The 17,680-nt window shown below is 50.7% G+C and overlaps 8 protein-coding genes across 8 annotated transcripts; 2 read left to right on the plus strand and 6 right to left on the minus strand.

Annotated features, from left to right (window-relative positions):
- An15g06210 (uncharacterized protein) lies at positions 1-1,583 on the plus strand (the record flags this gene model as incomplete). The annotated part of the gene is made up of 2 exons (XM_001397112.3): positions 1-137; positions 179-1,583. The coding sequence occupies 2 exons, from the start codon at positions 1-3 to the stop codon at positions 1,581-1,583; spliced, it is 1,542 nt and encodes a 513-aa protein (XP_001397149.3).
- Positions 1,584-1,740: 157 nt separating this feature from the next.
- Positions 1,741-3,024, minus strand: An15g06220 (uncharacterized protein; the record flags this gene model as incomplete). Its single annotated transcript, XM_059744751.1, has 3 exons — positions 1,741-2,030; positions 2,101-2,840; positions 2,906-3,024. 3 exons carry the CDS (start codon positions 3,022-3,024, stop codon positions 1,741-1,743), a joined length of 1,149 nt encoding a protein of 382 aa, XP_059602601.1.
- A 620-nt stretch (positions 3,025-3,644) lies between these two features.
- Positions 3,645-5,372, minus strand: An15g06230 (uncharacterized protein; the record flags this gene model as incomplete). Its single annotated transcript, XM_001397114.3, has 4 exons — positions 3,645-4,025; positions 4,076-4,395; positions 4,447-5,129; positions 5,281-5,372. 4 exons carry the CDS (start codon positions 5,370-5,372, stop codon positions 3,645-3,647), a joined length of 1,476 nt encoding a protein of 491 aa, XP_001397151.1.
- A 690-nt stretch (positions 5,373-6,062) lies between these two features.
- Positions 6,063-7,169, minus strand: An15g06240 (uncharacterized protein; the record flags this gene model as incomplete). Its single annotated transcript, XM_001397115.3, has 2 exons — positions 6,063-6,464; positions 6,534-7,169. 2 exons carry the CDS (start codon positions 7,167-7,169, stop codon positions 6,063-6,065), a joined length of 1,038 nt encoding a protein of 345 aa, XP_001397152.1.
- Positions 7,170-10,407: 3,238 nt separating this feature from the next.
- On the minus strand, positions 10,408-11,977 carry An15g06250 (uncharacterized protein; the record flags this gene model as incomplete). The annotated part of the gene is made up of 6 exons (XM_001397116.1): positions 10,408-10,535; positions 10,621-11,106; positions 11,171-11,257; positions 11,339-11,587; positions 11,678-11,711; positions 11,891-11,977. 6 exons carry the CDS (start codon positions 11,975-11,977, stop codon positions 10,408-10,410), a joined length of 1,071 nt encoding a protein of 356 aa, XP_001397153.1.
- Positions 11,978-12,409: 432 nt separating this feature from the next.
- On the minus strand, positions 12,410-13,756 carry An15g06260 (uncharacterized protein; the record flags this gene model as incomplete). The annotated part of the gene is made up of 1 exon (XM_001397117.3): positions 12,410-13,756. One exon carries the CDS (start codon positions 13,754-13,756, stop codon positions 12,410-12,412), a length of 1,347 nt encoding a protein of 448 aa, XP_001397154.1.
- Positions 13,757-14,888: 1,132 nt separating this feature from the next.
- An15g06270 (uncharacterized protein) lies at positions 14,889-16,030 on the plus strand (the record flags this gene model as incomplete). The annotated part of the gene is made up of 2 exons (XM_001397118.1): positions 14,889-15,056; positions 15,116-16,030. 2 exons carry the CDS (start codon positions 14,889-14,891, stop codon positions 16,028-16,030), a joined length of 1,083 nt encoding a protein of 360 aa, XP_001397155.1.
- A 389-nt stretch (positions 16,031-16,419) lies between these two features.
- An15g06280 (uncharacterized protein) lies at positions 16,420-17,680 on the minus strand (the record flags this gene model as incomplete). Its single annotated transcript, XM_001397119.3, has 3 exons — positions 16,420-16,550; positions 16,609-17,369; positions 17,427-17,680. Coding segments are annotated over 3 exons (1,146 nt in total), but the record flags the coding sequence as incomplete, so codon positions are not given.

Here is a 17,680-nt window from a genome sequence, read left to right on the forward strand (position 1 = left end):
ATGCGCCGCTCGACGTCACGGGGCATGAGACGCAACCCAATCCAGGCAAGTCCATCCCTCAGCTTCTTTTACCGCTGCGCTTGTCGCCGCTTGTCGTCGGCTGTCGGAGCGAATAGAATCAGCTGCCTGCGCGCCCAGTAAGTTATCCCGGTCACGTCTACTTTCTTATCCTTATCAGTCCATCTATAATATTCGGCGCCCCCCTTGCGGTCTTGAGCGGACTCCGGTCGAACACCTTCGGAGTTGCTCCTTTGCTCCAAACATCTGCTCTCAAAACGCGCCGTGTAGTCCATTCACCATTTCTCGCTCACTTGAATCTCTTTCACCCCCTCATATCCAAGTTTCACCATCAGGCAACAAGAAGAACAGCTCTGTTCTACCAAGTAGACATCATGATCGCTGCTGACAACTCCTATTTCAACGGCAAGAAGCTCCCTCAAGGGGATTCTCCTGAATTGGTACTGGTTCCTGCCACCCCCGGAGAGCGGATTGAGTCCATCCGCCTCAACAGCAAAGCATGGAAGGGTCGTCTGGACCTTGAGACCTATATCATGCGCGAGAACCATCTGTATCAGCAACGGCTGAATAAGGATGGCTTGACCTGTTGGATCTTGGTTGATCGCAACGAGCCGGAAGAGCATAGAACGATCCTCGGTTCTTGCGAGACATACAGAAAGAAAGCCATGTTGGCACATGACGGTACTGTGGAGGATGTCTTAACTCATGGCATTGGAAGTGTCTATTGCCGGCCGGACTTCAGAGGCAAAGGATACGCCAAGAGAATGATGCAGGAGCTGAGCAAGAAGATCGAGACCTGGAAGATGGAGACAGAAACCCGAAAGTGTTGTCTTTTCACCGTTCTCTTTTCGGATATCGGAAAGGACTTTTATGCCCAATTTGGTTGGCAGCCATACATGTCATGCCATTTTGCCTTGCCGCCAGTTTCTGAGGAAGACTATGCCTCTGCCAATGCCCAGGCCAACTTCCCTAAAACAAGGATTTTGGCAGCGGAGGACGTCCACGAGAGCATCTGTAGTGAGGAAGTTTTGCAAAAAGAGCGTGAACTGTTGAGAGCAGTCTCCCAAAAGTCGTCAGTGCCCAGGATTGCGATTGCGCCAAACTTCGAGCACTTTGAATGGCACTGGGCGAGAGAAGAATTCTATGCCGAGAGAATTCATTCCGACCGAGAATTGCCTCGCGTAAAGGGTGCCGGAGAAGACAGCGCTGGGGTGTACTGTGCCTGGAACAGGAGCTTTGGTGAAACGCCCGAGGAAAATACCCTTTACATCCTCCGGTGGGTGTACGACGAGCCAACCTCACCAGAACAGGACGAGAAGATCGTGAAAGCCATGGCGGCGGTCCTGCGACGTGCTCAGCTCGAAGCGCACAGATGGAACATGGCAACAGTTGAGTTCTGGAACCCAACGCCGCTGTTGAGAAAAGCAGTTGCCTTGCTGGACCCCAAGGCCGAGGTAGTCCATCGGGAAAAGAGCAGCATTGCGTGCCTGAGATGGACTGGCGCCGACCACGGCTTGGGTGCAAACGTGGAATGGCACTTGAACGAGAAGTACGCCTGGTGCTGAGGAAGACCTGCCCCCCTGATAAAGTTCATAATGCCTCTAAAATTAGAGCCTCAACGCTTCTGTCGCTTCTGTCGCTTCTGGGTTTTGAATAATTCATGCCAGTTTCTTGTCTTTTTCGCAGCGGTAGACGCACTAGCATCTGTTGAGAGATTTTTCTTCAGTCTCTGCCGATCTTCATCACTGACAAAGCAGACAGTCGTTGGATCAGGGAATCTATGTTTATCCTCCTGTACTCACTGTTAGAGTAAAGCAAGAAAGACGAATAAAGGAAGACTCCTACCGTAAGCTGCGAGAACGTAGCTTCCTCCCTCCAGCCTTCTGGCAGATGATCCTTCCAAGCGTTGAGAAATTCGCTACGCCCAGCAGCAGCACCCGCCGTAGGCGCCACAGCCTCTAAATAGGTTTCGCCAACCCATCGCACGCACCGCTCCTTATCAATACTGGCCCCTGCACCAACAGATAAAAGAGTCAGCTCCGGCCAGTCAAATCCACGCCTTCTGGGATACAGGAAACTTACACTTCAACTCCCCCTCCAACAACGACCCTTCATCACCAGTCTCACAAACCCTCCTTACAACCGCCTCAAACAACTCCCTCGGCCACTCCCCTTCTCCATCCTCATCAAGTATCGACTTCCACAGATCCCTTACCAAGAATTGCGTCCCCAGATCAATCCCCTGCAACACAGCCCCCTCCACCATCCGTTTCCACACCCCAATCTTGGCCCTCGCCGTCGGGACCCACCCACGACCCGTAGCAGGTAACACAAACGCACAAATATCCTTCCAGGCCCTCGCACATTGCAGATTCGACACTGGAACATCAGCAAATAGCTTCTCAACAATCTGTCTCTGGTCCGTAGACTGCACCACCCTCCCTCCCTGCTTCGTAGACATGGAGACATCATCAGCCGAGTCGTATTTCCCCAATAACCCCTCGAGAATCGGGATTATATTGAGCCCTTCCTGCGGATTGTATAGTTCAAGCGTGGACCCGCACTTCGCGATCGCAGTCATTGTCTCCGAGAGGTTCACGTCGGGGACGGTCTCGTCGTTTTCTTGTGTGGCGCCGATGACGGCGAGGTCGCCGCGCTGGGTGCCATCGTCGCTTGGGCGGAGGATATGGAGTGAGTTGGAGGACTGGACTTGGCGAATGCGGTAGGTTTGGGTTGGGGTGCAGAGGTTGATGTATTCGCGGGTGGTGTCGGTGGGAGCGTCGGTTGTGTCGGTGGTGGGTGTGGGAGATTTGATTTCAAGCCTGTTGAGTTAGATTTGTTAGTTCAACACTCCTTTTATTGGGTGGCATTGGATTGCTGTACGTACGTTGGAGGATTGTCTGAAGCAAGAAGTTCTGCGAGATCCGGTGGCAGTTCGAGTAATCGGAAGGCTTGTTGCGGGGCCGTGTGGGTGAAGAGGATGCTTTGGGCGGATTGTGTGGACATCTTTGACTTCAATGTGATTTCGGGGTAGAAAAGAAGGGCGTGTGGAAGGGTTGCAGTCGCTTTGATTATGTTCCCTTCCCAACGATTGTAGATGTGCAGAGGAACATTCCGCGTGGGCTCTTGACGCGGTACGCGTGCTTTTCGAGATCGATAAATGCACGGGCCACCGCTTAATTTGCAAACGGAACTTGCCATGCGCCTGGTGTGGGAATCACAATGTGAAACTACAACCTGAATATTCAGTTACGAAAGGCATTGGGTTGAATAGCTGTTCTTTCATTTAATGCAGTAATTCATTGGTCTATGCTGTACATAATTAAAAGCTATCATCTCAGCCATAACAGAGATCAACAAGTTTATTTTCTTGTGTGATCAGACAATCAAGTAGAAGCAAAGGAAAGCCATAAGCAAATTTAGTCCCCAACACCATTTACACAGTACAGGAGCCCATCCAGAAACAGTAGTTCCAGTCAAAGAAGTCGCCCTGTGGCCAGCACAGCGCTGCAGGGTCAGTCTATAATGGGGTTTTCAGCGCCGTTGTTTGAGGAAAACCTCAGTGACCCAATCCTTGTGGCCCGTTTCGACTGTCACTGGATCTCGACACTCCAAGCATTGCTGCTCTATTGCTTCGCCTGTTTTCTTTCATTTGTAGGCTCTTCCTGCTCTTTCGCAGCGGGCTGGGCCACGGGACCTTCTTCGCTGCCTTTCGTACTATCGACATCCGATGATGACGACGAGTAGTCGCTCGCCTGGCTCTTCCCTTCCTTATCAATGGCGTCTTGGAGGTTTGCACTATCGACATCCCACTGCGACTTGGCGTCCTTGAACAGCGATTGAACCCGCTCAGCACGCTCGGCCTGTTCTTGTTCTTCCCTCTCACGTTCCAGTCGCTCCTGCTCCATCTCCTCCATATGTTGGAGGTCATCCACGCTCGGCTCATAAAGATGCCAGATCGTGTAGTGCGGAAGGCCAATGACGGAAAATCCCATCCGTCTCGCCATCTGTCTCGAGTTAGCATATTGCATGTGGAATCGCCATCGTAAAATCCTACCTTTCCGAATCCTTCGGTCTCGGCATGCTTCTCAAAACTGAAGGCCGGGAAATGGACTCCGGCCCGGAAGACACGGGCCTTCGCCAGAATACTGACGCCTCCTACGCCGTCAAGCTCCATTTCCATATCAGGATCCCCGTATGGGTCACGCAGATAGGCGAGGTGAGGCCTCCACGTTGCATACTCAGCATAACCTTCCACAATGACCGCATCCTCGTCCAGAGTTTCGGCAAGGGCCAGTGCGGTTTCTGACTCCTGCCAGGAGTTCAGATCGTACGGTTGTTCCCCACCTAGCCAATCTGGCAGGGGGCGCCAAACATCTAGCACAAATATTAGAATAGAAATCGCGTAAGTCGCGGGTAAATACTCACTCGGAACGATAACATCCTTGTCGTGTCTCATAAGGTCCTCCAGAATAGTTGTGGGGGCCGTCAAGACGTCCGCATCTCTCCAGTAAACCCAGCTATGCGTCGGACGCAGAGTGGCGCTAAGCAACCAGTTCCGTGCCTGAGCCATCAGCTTTCTGCGACTTGCCTGGGCGGCGAATCCGTGTCTACTCTCCACATCTTGTTGGACCTGTTGACCAAAATCCTTCTGGATAACCGAAATCTCTCCGAACGACATCTTCGGATCGGCGTCGTTCTGCAGGTCATCCAGCATCGATGACAACATTTCCATCGTATTATCTTCGGAATCCGAAACCAAGAACGCCAGGTCTATCAGGTTATGAGGGTACGTAAGGTTGCGAAGATGCGAAAAGAACATTGGCAGGTGAGACGCAGCGTCTCTCAAGGGTGTGCACATGAGTACCCGTTCTCCATGCTCCCAACCACTGCCACTGCCCTGCATTTTTGACAAGTCATAGTATCGGACTGTTTCTAATTGTAAATCTTCGGCGGAGGAAACAAGGCCAAGCGAGACTGCGGGGAGGAATAACGCTCGAAATGAAGGGAAAATGAGGATCAACAGCAGCGTTGAAATGGCGGCAATAAGGCAGAGTCGTTGAAGGAGCTGTCTTCGACGTCGCAAAGCCGGTTGTGGGCGCGGTTGAAAGCTAGCAAACCAATGTCAGTCCAAACGATCCTCTTGCACTGCTAGTTTGATGACTGATATGTCAGGCCACCGATTGACCTCCAGCGAGGTCTAATCCATGTGAAGGTGGTGATGATATGCGATGATCTTCGACAGTTGCAGGGGCCGCTTACCGGTGGGGGGAAATTGAAAAGGTGTTGTTGTGACTGGCTTTGCCGCGGGGGTAGGCAGCATAGCCATTCGAGAAGGCGTGATGCCGGTTCATCTCTCCTACAATTGCATGTAGCTAGGAAACAGGTCCTGAAGCAAAGAACCTCCGGGGCTCCTAGATCCCGGAGCGATGACCACCAGCTTCAAGAATCCCTGGAATGCGCTTACGGGGGGTAGAAAACAACACCGACGCGGGCACAGACGATGAAGAATGTTAGCGGATCGCAGATCCAGGAGATTAATAAAAAGGTACCGAAAAGGCTTCAAGGGGCCGAACGAGCGTGAGAATTGAACAACGAGGTCTGACGGTAGCATTGATTGCGTCGACCGAACGTAGGCTCAAGGCGGCGTCGAGCAAGAGGTGCCAAGCATAGCCCGCCTTCCGGGTCCAGAACCGAATCCGGCATCAGGCCTTCTCCGTTTGCAGCCATGCAACCTCCTTCTGGCTCGTCTCTCTCCTCTCTTACTCCACGTTTTTCTCGGTTCCATTATCTTTTGATCAACTGCGGTGGTTGTCCATCTTGATTGGCGGCTCATCGCTCCTGTACAGTTCATTTTCTAAATACAGCAATAGTGGCTTTTTATGACCCAAAGAAAAATCAACTCCTTATCTGCAAACCCAGGTTCAACCGATAGTTCAAAGTAACGCCCCAGAAATGCTCCTAATTTTGGGATGGTGTACCGCGCAAAAGACACAGAACAGAACAGAAAGAGATGATGTCAGAAATGCTTGTAGAATCCCCCACTAACGAGCAGTCAGCCGCGATACTCTTGATTGAGGCGATCCCATGCCTTTGACGCCTATCTCGATCTGTCGCATAACCTTCTGCAGCAGCCCATCCATGCGCGGCACATCCCGCAAGGCCGGAATGACGGATGCGGCCTCGTATTCGCTATCCAAGATATAATATCGTTCCCTTCCCCAGTTCTCCACCGTCTCCTTTTGAAATGCGACTCTTGCAATGACCTTGGCTGGAACGCTAGCCTTGTTTATCGTACTCTTGGAAAACACCCGCAGGAATGGCCGGAGTCCAGACCGCGTCTGGTGTGCCATTCGGACCGATAACGGGGCATCGGTCGTTAGGTGGCTCTCTCCGGTCATACCGCCGGGATCCATTGTGTATACATTGAGCGAGATGTTGCCCGTCTACCCCCATTCGGCTTTTGTTAGTGGGGTACTTTGGGACAGAGGGGACCGTAGGGGAGGACAACTCACAAGTACCAGACTTCGACGCAAGGCATACATAGCAGCGCTCATTAACAACTTACTACTTCCGAAGCGACTGGTCGCTTCCTTGGCGCCAATTGGTGTTCCTGGCGGCTGGGCAGCGCTCTCCGGGTCTTCGCTGTCAAAATAGTCCAGGGATCCCTTGGACATGGAGGAGCACCCGATATTGATTACTCGAGCACCACCGTTCGGTGTACCGTCGCCTGCGCGGAAGGCCTCGAGCAGGCTCACAGTCAACAGGAACGGCGCGATGCAGTTGGTCTGGTAGACGGGATCGTACCCATCTCGTGTGACTTGATCGGTAACGTATGACGAAGTTGCGGCGGAGTTGATCAACAAGATCACGGGAGGGATCTCTTTACTTCGTACCCTCTCGACGGTGTATTGGGAAAAGCTCACGACGGAGTTAAAGCAGGCAAGGTCTGCTTTAACCACCTCGACGGAGCGGGGTCCGATGAGACGGATCCTGTCCGTCACATCCTTGACGCTGTCGGATCTGATATCGCGGGCCACCAGCAGTAAGTGAACAAACGGCTGTGCTTTAGCAATCGAGACAGCTATCTCCGACCCGAGCAATCCATTCGCCCCGGTGATAATAGCGGTACCAACAAGTGGAGTTCCCATGACGAAGGTTGGCCAGCACAACCAACAACTCCAAGAATAGATGCCAACGGTAAGGGGGTAGTAGATAAGTAGGTGACAATAATAATAACAATGTCAGCGTAGAGCCGAACTCAGCGCAACAACATGCTTGGGGCGCAAAAAAAGGTTCGAGAGAACAAGAACAAGGGAAACCCAAAATCGCAAACGACAGGCGACAGGGTCCCAGAAGTTTAAGAATCACGGAATCAGACAGACAGACAGACAAGTCGGACAGTTATTTTCCCTCTAAGCGATCAGCAAACAGGGTTCATTAGATAAATCCCGATCAGAGCATGATGGGGCACTCTTCGGAAGTCAGTCTCCAGCAAGGTAGGTCAAGGGACCACCGACAGCCTCTCGCCTCGATTTACAGTAGCAGAAGTATTGGCAGTAGCACAGCGAAGATTATAATAATAATCAGAATAAAATAAATATCCCAGGAGTAACCAATTGCAGCGGCTGCCGACCATCAGCAAGCACAAAGGGGCAAAATAATAAAAAAAAATTAGAAATTGAGAAAGAAAAAAAAGGCTATACGAGTAAGAGGCGCAGAAAAAAAAAATTTAGTTGCTTGCACTCGATCCCCGTCCCGAACCAAGGAAATCGAAAAGATCGAGGCGCCGGCAGCCGAAGGGCAAATCGGGGGTGGTTTAGTTTAGTTTAGTTTAGTGTAGATGGGATGGATAATAATTAGTTTCAACGCCAGAGCCAGAATCAGGCACACGCGGATAAGAGATGCTGCGAAAAAAAAGGAAGCGACAAGAACCAACCAAACCAGAAGTTTGAAACCGTGGGTGGGGGGGAGGTAACCAACTAAGGTAGAAAAGTACTAATCTAGGACTGTTCTCCGTAGTACCATTGAAAGTCAGGATGGATGGGGGGATCCACACACTTCTTCGGGTTGTGAGAACCAAGAAGGAAAAGGAGATGGATGGAGCTTGAACGATGGATACTTACTACTAGTTAGCTGGTCAGGTAGTAGTCTTAGGTTAATGGATACTTATGTGGTTATTAATAGATGGAGGGAGTCTGGGTATGGCGTCAGTTAGGTACCGGTCAGTTAATGGATTATTTTATGACTCTAAAGGGAAGATGAAACAGAGGCAGGTACTCATTACTACTTGCTACTTGGGAATCAGATCAGGCCATACTACTAATAATCATCATAATCCTGATCATCATCACACATTATTACTGACAAACGAACTGTAACAATTGTGAGTTAAAATTTGCCAGGATTCTCCAGTCCTTACACTTCTCTGTTCCTTAAATTAGCAAAAGTTGTAATGAAAGGCAAAAGGCAGGTCAGCGTAAGTGGAGGCGAGACATGCATAAGACGACGGCAGCCACTGTTACGCCCCTTTATGCAGGTAGAAAACTGGTTCCAATTTCATACTCTTCTTCGCGTTACTACTACTTGAAGAGAGAGAATACTTTCTAGACTCATCATCTTAGAATTTGAGTAACCAATTCACCAGTGCTCAAGTCAGCTAACGAACTGGACTAACTAAACAATGAATAATCAATAGATTATTCTCCGATACAACATACTGCGTACCACCTCTTCTACTAATGTACTTCAGTATGATGGGTGACGTTATCATGGCCAACCCGGCTATCCTATTAACAGCAACATCAATATTGAACAAGCACGGTTGGGATTCAAATGGAATTAAAATCTCTCGAAAATAAGAATAAAACAAGATTTACCATTTATTTCAGATTCCATAAGTACTGACTTCGTTAAGCCCGTCTGTGCATCCAGACTGATCGTAGACCACTAACTAGCCTACTAGGTATGGAGTACTTATTTGATACTATCTCGTAACCACTTTGCACCATTTGACGCGATTTATGATACCACCGACTACTATACCCTGGAGAGCACAGCAACAGCAACTTACCCCAAAGTGGCGCGATCGAACGCATGTTCCTTCTGCAGACTAGTATTCACACTAAGCTAAATTAAGTAGAAGTATGGACCGGGGTGTGCTTATTGTGCTTGTGTCTGTGTTTGAATGGGGACCGAGAGGGAAGGACACAAAAAGGGTAAGCAAGGATGAAGGCTTTAGGTGCGCGTGATGGATATTAGATAGATGAGGATGAGTTGCGTTATCTCCGAGGTGAATGGTGGGGAGATCTCGGAGGTAACTAGGTTGATACTACTACGTCGTAGTAGCTTAATATATTGAAGGTGGAAGATTGGAGAGGGGAGATGGATATTACTTAATTGTACGATATGCTGTGTGTCTGTGTAGGGGGTAATGTTGGTGGCGATGAGGTCTAGACTACAGTCAGTTTCTAGGAAGTGAAACTCTCTTTTTTCCCTTCAATTGCCGAAAACCCGATCACTGTAACTAACTACACACTAAGCTTACCGGACAATGGGATATCTGACACCTCGATTCGACTAACTATCCTTCGCGGATAGCACTAACTGACATGGCCAGCCTCCCCAAGTGTCCAGAACGAACTGGCGTCGGGGTCCACGATCCCCGCTGAATCAGGCGAGGTGGATTCATCCAACTAATTGACTAGTTAACTAACTAGTTGGCATCTGACGGACTGGTTCGCCCGCTGAATGCTGCTGCTGCATCGAACTACTTGGGGATGGATGAGGTTATACGAGAAATCGACCCCGCCCCAGCAGAGTCGCGCGGGAATAGCACTGCTTGGCACCACCACCACTACCACTTACCGTTCCGAAAGACTGGACAGCTTGCTGTCGTGGTTACACTCACCATCCCTGCTCAGTCTCTCGTATTCATTCCACACGTGTTGGACGTTGAAGGTACAGTCCTCCCACCCCCGCCTCGCCTCCTCTTCAAGGAATTTCCTCCTTTCCATGGATATCGAGAGACAACACTGCAGGGAACATTTCTACATCACGCACATAGCTAGCGCCGTATTCCCCTCCCCTGGCGGACCAGTCTACGACACGGAGTCCCCGGATCAAGAAATGCCTTGGCATTGCTGACACGTCTGCCTCTGCTGGTCTGGGCATTGCCCGGGCAAAGCAAAGAAAACTGGCTACGCTGCGCCTTCAAGTACGCCAATCCCGGGCAGAAGTAACAAGGGCATGGTATGGATGTTGTCATGTATAACATGGGCTAAAATGCAAGTAACAACACACGTATCTGAATTTGGACCATGTTGTGCTACACACCGCCAGCCGCAGCTGATCAATATTCGTCCCACTCGCTCTCGATGTCTCGGACTTTCATGCAGAAATGTCCACCAAGATCTTGATTTGGTTGTCTCGGCCGTGGATTAACGTTTTGAAGCCTTTTTCTACGATGTCCTCCATGCGGATTTTACTGGTGATTAAGGCCCGAGGGTTGAGTTTGCCTGTGTTCAGTCAGTTTCGGTATAACGTGTGGATATAGTTAAGCATGGCTGGCATGTGTAGGTCATGGTTCTGGCAGTCACGTACCTGACCACATAGCTTCGATGACGGCCTCAAATTCTCCGTCTTCATATATCACCGACCCTACCACGTGCTTTTCGCCTAGTACCACGTCAAATGCATCGATTGCCGGCTTCTCACTCCAGAGAGATAAAATCGTCATTGTGCCCCGTGCTCGAATCCCCTTCAAAGCGGTGTCTAAACCTGCTTGCACTGCAGAGCATTCAAATGCTATATCAGCTCCGGCATTGCCCGTCATCGCACGCACCGTGCCCACAACATCGGCCGTCCGGGGGTCAAGAACCCGCGTAGCGCCCAAAGAGCTAGCAAGTTCCCTCCGCTGCGACGAGACCTCCACGACGACAACGGACTCAATGCCGCGGGCCTTAAGAACCAGAAGTACAGCAAGCCCAATAGGCCCGGCACCCACCACCAGTGCCGTACGCGCATGATCATTTTGAATAGAAGACCGATTGACTGCATGCCATGCCACAGTCAACGGCTCCACGAGTGCTACACAATTAGCACCACATCAATACCCCAATCAACATTCAATAGTAAAAGATAGTCAACTCACCTCCAAGATCCAAATCAAACCCCTCCGGCAACCTTACAGCCCTATCCTCCTTGACAACAACATAATCTGATAATCCACCAGCACTACCTGTTGTACAGTCAGCCAAACTCTCAAATAGACACCACCACCAACCAAAACAAAAGTAAGAAAGAAGAGAGAGAGAGATACCACTAAACCCCACAAACCCCAAATTATCACAACAATTCACCCAACCCCCCAGACAAGCCGCACACCCTCCATCGAACAGATTCGGCTTAATAGCCACATTATCACCAACCTGGAGACGAGTCACACCCTCCCCTACTTCTATAATCGTGCCGCTGAACTCGTGGCCTAGTGTCACGGGGATCTTTTCCCCCGTTATGGGGTGCGTTGTGCTCGGGATGGTGGACGGGCCGTGGAGGTATTCGTGGATGTCTAATTGTTCCATCAGCGTGGACTGGACTTTTTGCTCATAGTACATATTGTATAATGTGTATTAGTTTTAGGTGGGGAAGAACATCGTACCACTACCGCATATACCCACGAAAGCAGGCCGAATCTATCATAGCATATTAGTACTATATCCTACCAGTAAGAAAGATAGTATAGTAGATAAGATAATAGAAGATCATGCAAGGACCGCCATAATAACAGGGTATCATAGTATAGAGATATAATATTATCGGAATATAGAACCAAGAAACTGCTATGAAATGAACAAGATAGGAAGAGACGAACCTTCACCTCACCCACCCCGCACGACCCGGGTTCCTGGATCTCCTCGACGCGGATATCGCCTCGGCCGTGGTATCGGACTGCTCTCATGGTGAGATGGAGTATCCTTTATATGGCAATGTATGTTACTTTGTTGGGGGGGGGATTTCTGTGGATGTGGCTATATGTATGATACTATGATTGGGAATTTTCAGGGGAAAAGATGAACAAGAAAGGATTCTGAAAGTGGGTTTATGTGATTATGTTCCGATAGCGGGAGATTTCCGCGAAGTTGGTTACGTTCTCGGATGATTATACTTGGCAATCATAGTGGTGAGGGGTAGATTAATTCAAGGTGAGGAGAAATTTAGGGTATAGAGATGTGTGGATTAATATCGATATATCATTCCCATTTCTCGTCTAACTCGCAATGGCGCTATCAATCATAACTGACTATTTACGTTTTTGATTAGAGCAGCCCTCTTTTTTCTTTTCTTCCTATTGAAACTGCCTTTTGTATCTCTCCCCAATTCAATTAATCCCTTACCGGACAGCCGCTCCCTTCAGGCTCTTGACTGTGCAAAGTCCACCGGACTGCGTCTTCAACTTACCCAGAGCGGGCTTGCCCTCCTGGCCCTGCACGGCCGGAACGGCAGACATCTCAAAGGCGACCTCGAGGTCATCGGTGGTGGTGAAACCAGGCTGGTAGGTCTCCCAGACCTTCTTCTTAGGGTTGAGCACCTTCTCGGGCTCACCCTCGGTCCAGCCCTCGAAGCACACGCGCTCACCGGCAGGGGCATCGGCAGGAGGCGAAACGAGCTCGACGGGTCCAGCGTGCGAGTCCTCGCCCTCAGCCACGCGGGGAGAGGCAGCCAAAACCATGGCGCAGGACTTGATGCCACGCATGGTGACGGGCTTCAGGTTGCAGACGGCGACAATCTTGCGGTTCTGCATCTCCTCCAGGGGAATCAGACCGTTCAGGCCGGAGCACACCGTGCGGACGGTCTTGCCTGTGGCCTCATCCAGAGAGGTGTTCTCGGTGCCCGGGGCGTCACCGCAGTCGATGGTCGAGACGTAGAGGGAGTCGGCGTTGGGGTGGTTGACGGCACGAAGAATGTGACCAACACGGAGGTCAATGACGGAGGGAGACGGGGGAGCAGCAGGGGCGGGCGCAGCCTTGGCCGGCTTCTCCTTCTTTTCCTTCTTCTCCTTCTTCTCCTTCTTGGGCTTGCCCTCGGGCTTAGCAGCGGCGGCGGCGTCACCCTTAGCACCGTCGGCCTTGGCCGCAGCCTCGGGCTTGCCCTGACCGACAACGAGGGGCTTGCCAGCAGCCTCGGGCTTCTGGGCAGCGGCCTTCTCCTTCTTCTTGCGCTCCTTCTCCTCCTTGGGGTCGACGGGCTTGGGCACGAAGCGAACGTCGTTCACGTCAATGGTGACCTTCTCCTCGTCGGGGATCTGTAGAGCGAAAATGCGGCTGTTCTGGACGAAGTCGACGTGACGGACGATGTGGTGGTAGCCCTGCTCGCCGGTACGCTCCTCGGGGGTCCATTTCTCGACGAGAGGAGCGACGAGAGCGTAGACGGCAATATCAGCCACGGAGGGCTTCGCACCGAGCAGGGTTGTGCGGGTGGCGAGGTGAGAGTTCAGCTGGGAGAGGATGGTCGAGACGACGGGCTTGTCATCCTTGCTGAGAGCGGTCTGCAGACCGGAGATGGTGGCCAGCCATTGCTTGACGTCGGCCTCTTCGGCGACGGAAAAGCTAGTCTGCGGAAAGATTTTGGGGGTGGCCGTGTGAAGGTCGGGCTCCGTGGCGTCGGGGGAGATGGCGGTAGGGTAGGAGCGGTAGAGGAGGGAAAGGAGGGAGGACTCGGGGGCAGAGTTGATGGCCATTTTTGCGAATGGGCGACCGGCAGGCTGGAGGAAGAGGAGGAGGGACGACGAGGTGGTGAACGAGAGAGGAGGGGCAGGATTGAATCCTAAGCAGTCACGGTGATTCAGCGGTCGAGCGAACCGCGGGGTTCTTCTGCTGGCGACCCGCAGAAGAGCCCCCGTTGGCTTGAGGAGCGTCACCTTGGTCGCTGCTCACACAAGATCCCTGGCTGAGAGGGATCTTGTTTCCTGGGTTGTTTAATAGGATTAGATTAGATGGTTTTGTTTACAAGTCGAGTAGTAGTGTTTTTTAACGACCAATTGAGGAGCACTTGGTCTCGCTGCAGTCCGGCTTCATTTTACGGTTTATTTTTCCTTTTCTTTTCTTTTTTGTCCCTCCTCCGTTTCTGGGCTGATCGCCCAAAACCGTTTAGGGCTGTTGGCTTACTCAGCACTGCTGAAGACGGTCTTTCGATCTACGAAATAGTTATGTACATTTTCTGGCGACACTCACTCTCTACACCAGTCTGGAAGCTGATTCAGCAACTTGCTCTCTATTCTCTTGCCAATTTAGCATATTAATCTTGCTTCAATATGTACAGTGCCGCCCGTTATTGCCTTTGTCGTGTGACCCCTACCCCTTGCACGTGACTGCCAAAGCTATTAATAAGCAAGATATAGTCAATCGACCCTTTCAAAAATATATGAGTAATTTTGTATTTCAAGAAGTTTATCCTTACTCAATTTCTAAATTAAGGGAGGTAAATGGGGTTTCAAACATAGAAACTCCTTGTAAAATATAAGTAACCTCGAATAATAATATTTTAGTTATAAATATCAGTATACTTTCCATAAAAGAGGTTTAGATATAGTAATAAAGTCTGTAATCTAACTAAAAAGCTGAGCTGACTGTAAGATTTAATACTAGATTAACATTACTTGATGCCTAAGGCCACAAGCGGCCATTTACTGTGAACGTAGTTAAACTTGCTGTCTAGCCGACCTGTAACCACGAGGAAGCTAGTATAGCAGTCGGTCGAGGACAGGACAAAAGCTTGATTTTCACGACTCTTTAATTATTTCATCATCTTATACCCGCCCTTTCCAATTTTCCACTGCACCCAACCTACATTAGAAAGGCTGAGAGACAAAAATGGATTGGGATGCTTTGTGGTTCAACGTTGCCACGTTAATTGCAGGGGTGTTTGTCCTTGACTATGGCGCAGACAAGTTCATCGACCACACCGTTATTGTTGGGCGGCGCCTTGGTATCTCGCAAACTGTTATTGCCCTCTTGACAGCTGGCGCTGAATGGGAAGAGGTGTTTTGCAATTCAGTGCAATCCGATCCAATGTCTATCCTGGCTAATCTCTTCACTAGCTCGCTGTGGTGATTGCCGCCATCCTGCAGCATCGCAGCCCCCTAGCCCTTGGGAACGTCATGGGCTCGACTATCTCCAACATTCTCGGTGCCTTTTCTTTGGGACTACTCTTCTACCCCCAAGGCATGGAGTTTGATCGCAGCGCAAAGTTATACTCGGCGCTGCTGTTCATGGTTACCACGCTCTTCGTGGTGTTAGCATTCTTCAACCAATTGAACCAGATCGTCGGCGGGGTTTTGATTGCCATATTTGGTCTCTACATCGTCTCTATCATCTACGCCATCTATAAAGGTGTAGCATCGCCCCCGGAGCTATCAGACAGTGATAGTGACGGGGAATCCAGCGATAGCGAGGACGGGGACGGGGAATCCATCAATCATGCACCTGTCTCCGAGACATCGCCTCTCATTGAGAATGAGCCTGCGCCTTCATCAGCTGACAAAGAAAGCAGACGAAGCAGAAGCCTCCCCTATCACATATTCCAGCTCATTCTCGGATTCATCTCGCTCTCAATGTCAGGATATATCCTCTCCCACAGCGCCGTCACCATCGCCGACTCCCTGCACCTCTCGGGATCTGTCTTCGGTCTGACCGTTGTCTCGTTCGCCACCACTCTTCCAGAGAAGCTGGTTGCAATCATTAGTGGCTCCCGCGGCCACGGCGGCATTATGGCTGCGACGACTGCAGGAAGCAACATTTTCTTGCTGACGCTCTGTGTTGGTGTCGTTGCAGTGGCGGGGTACCAGGTACAAGAGGCAGATAATTTTGTGCTTTTTGAGCTGGTGGCCGTGTGGGTGTCCTCTGGGGCATTTTGTGCTGTTATCTTTTTGGGACTGGGGAGGAGTGCAGGTGTAGTTCTCTTAGTTGCCTACCTCGTGTTCCTTTGCCTGGAGTTTACCGTTTACCGGCGCTGATTAGCCGTTAGACTTTCGGGGTGCTACTATATCTATCTTCGTATATTCTTCGGCACCTTTTAAACAACGTATGAAGATGAGACCTACGTTGGTTTCATTAGATATAAACATGGCGCCTTGATACACCACCATAATATGGACTCGAAGTATATACTTGTATCATGGATTAGGGTTAGAAAGAGTGTCTATGTTTTTCGATGTGGAAGGCAATAACGGTCGGCACTGTAACTTGAATTGTAGATACAGCCACGCACTCCTGCCTTGACTCACAGACCCAAGGTAAAGCAATGCACGTGAGCAAACTATCCATCCATCTTGCCCACGTAGGAGACAGTCCAAAAAATCAGACGATATTATTACACGCGGGGGAAAAGTACAGGAAAAGGAAACTAGTTCTTGGGAGAGGCAACACCAAGCGAGGGGCCGCGCATGTCGAAGACAACGAAAAAGGCCTTCAGGAAAATATCGCCCAGAATCTGCAGCGAGGTGTTTCCGTTGGATTGAATGCCGCCAAAGCACACTAACCAGCACAATCAGTCAATCATGTTCAATCATGCAAAAGAAGGGGAGCAACTTACAGGCCTGTCCGGTGGTGGTGTTGGTGCCAACCTTGGAGAAATTGATCAGGTTACCGGGGATCGTGGCCAGGCTCGACTCGCCGAGGACAAGCGAGAAGCTGGGAAGAGTGGTGTTGCAGGGGTAGATGTAACCACCGGCACTGCTCACGTAGACCGAGTTGGGAACTTGCGCATAGTAGGCAGTAACCACGTCTTCATCCAGCAGCATAAGGGAGGTACCGGTGTCCGCGATCGAGGTGTTCAAGCTTCCAATGTCCTTCAGCTCTCCGTCTGCCACGGAGTACTTGGGAGTGGAGAACTGCCAGTATCCGTTCGATGAGTCCACGCTGATGTTGGCAATGTTGCCCTGGTACTTGTCTTTGTCGATCGTGCCGAACTCGTACTCGCCCACTCCGTCAGCCTTGAGCGAGGCGGTCATGACGGGCTCGTCCAGACTTGGTGCGACATTGGCGAAGAACGTGTCTTGCGCCTCCGGTTTGATGGTGTTGATGGAGGAAAAGCCCAACCCGACCAGGCCGTTGGAGTTCGTGTCCTCGATGAACGACTGGGATACCTGGTCGGGGACACCGAAGGCTTGCTCCTTGACAATGGCGCCGCCAATGTTGACGGTATCCGTTCCGACGGGGCCAGAGGCGTACGAGTCGTCACCATACGAGACATCGAAGGTGTATCCGTCCATCTTCTTGAAGGTCGAGGAGTTCGAAGGGTTGTACTCCGTGTGTCCCGTCAAGGTTTCATTGAGATTCGTATCGAACACCCAACTGTAGATCGACGTTAATCACTGTACCAAAGAGTAAACAGCTGCATCCAAGACTTACAAGTCAGAAGAACCAGTGTCAAATGTCATGACGATCTTCTGGCCGCCAATAAGAACAGGCGAAACGAACTCGGCATCGTTCTCGACGGAAGTAGCACTGACAGCGCCAGTCTGATCAGGCTCTGCAATCTCGCTCCCAGCAGCAGCATGGGTTGTCGTAATGGGTTTAAAGTCTGCCAGATCGATGTTGAAACTGCTGGGAGCTATTCCGTACTTCCGGTATGCTTTGCGGAGAGCAGCGGGCCCATGCAGAGC

This window comes from Aspergillus niger, assembly GCF_000002855.4.
Source record: "Aspergillus niger supercontig An15".
NCBI classification, from domain to species: Eukaryota; Fungi; Ascomycota; class Eurotiomycetes; order Eurotiales; family Aspergillaceae; genus Aspergillus; species Aspergillus niger.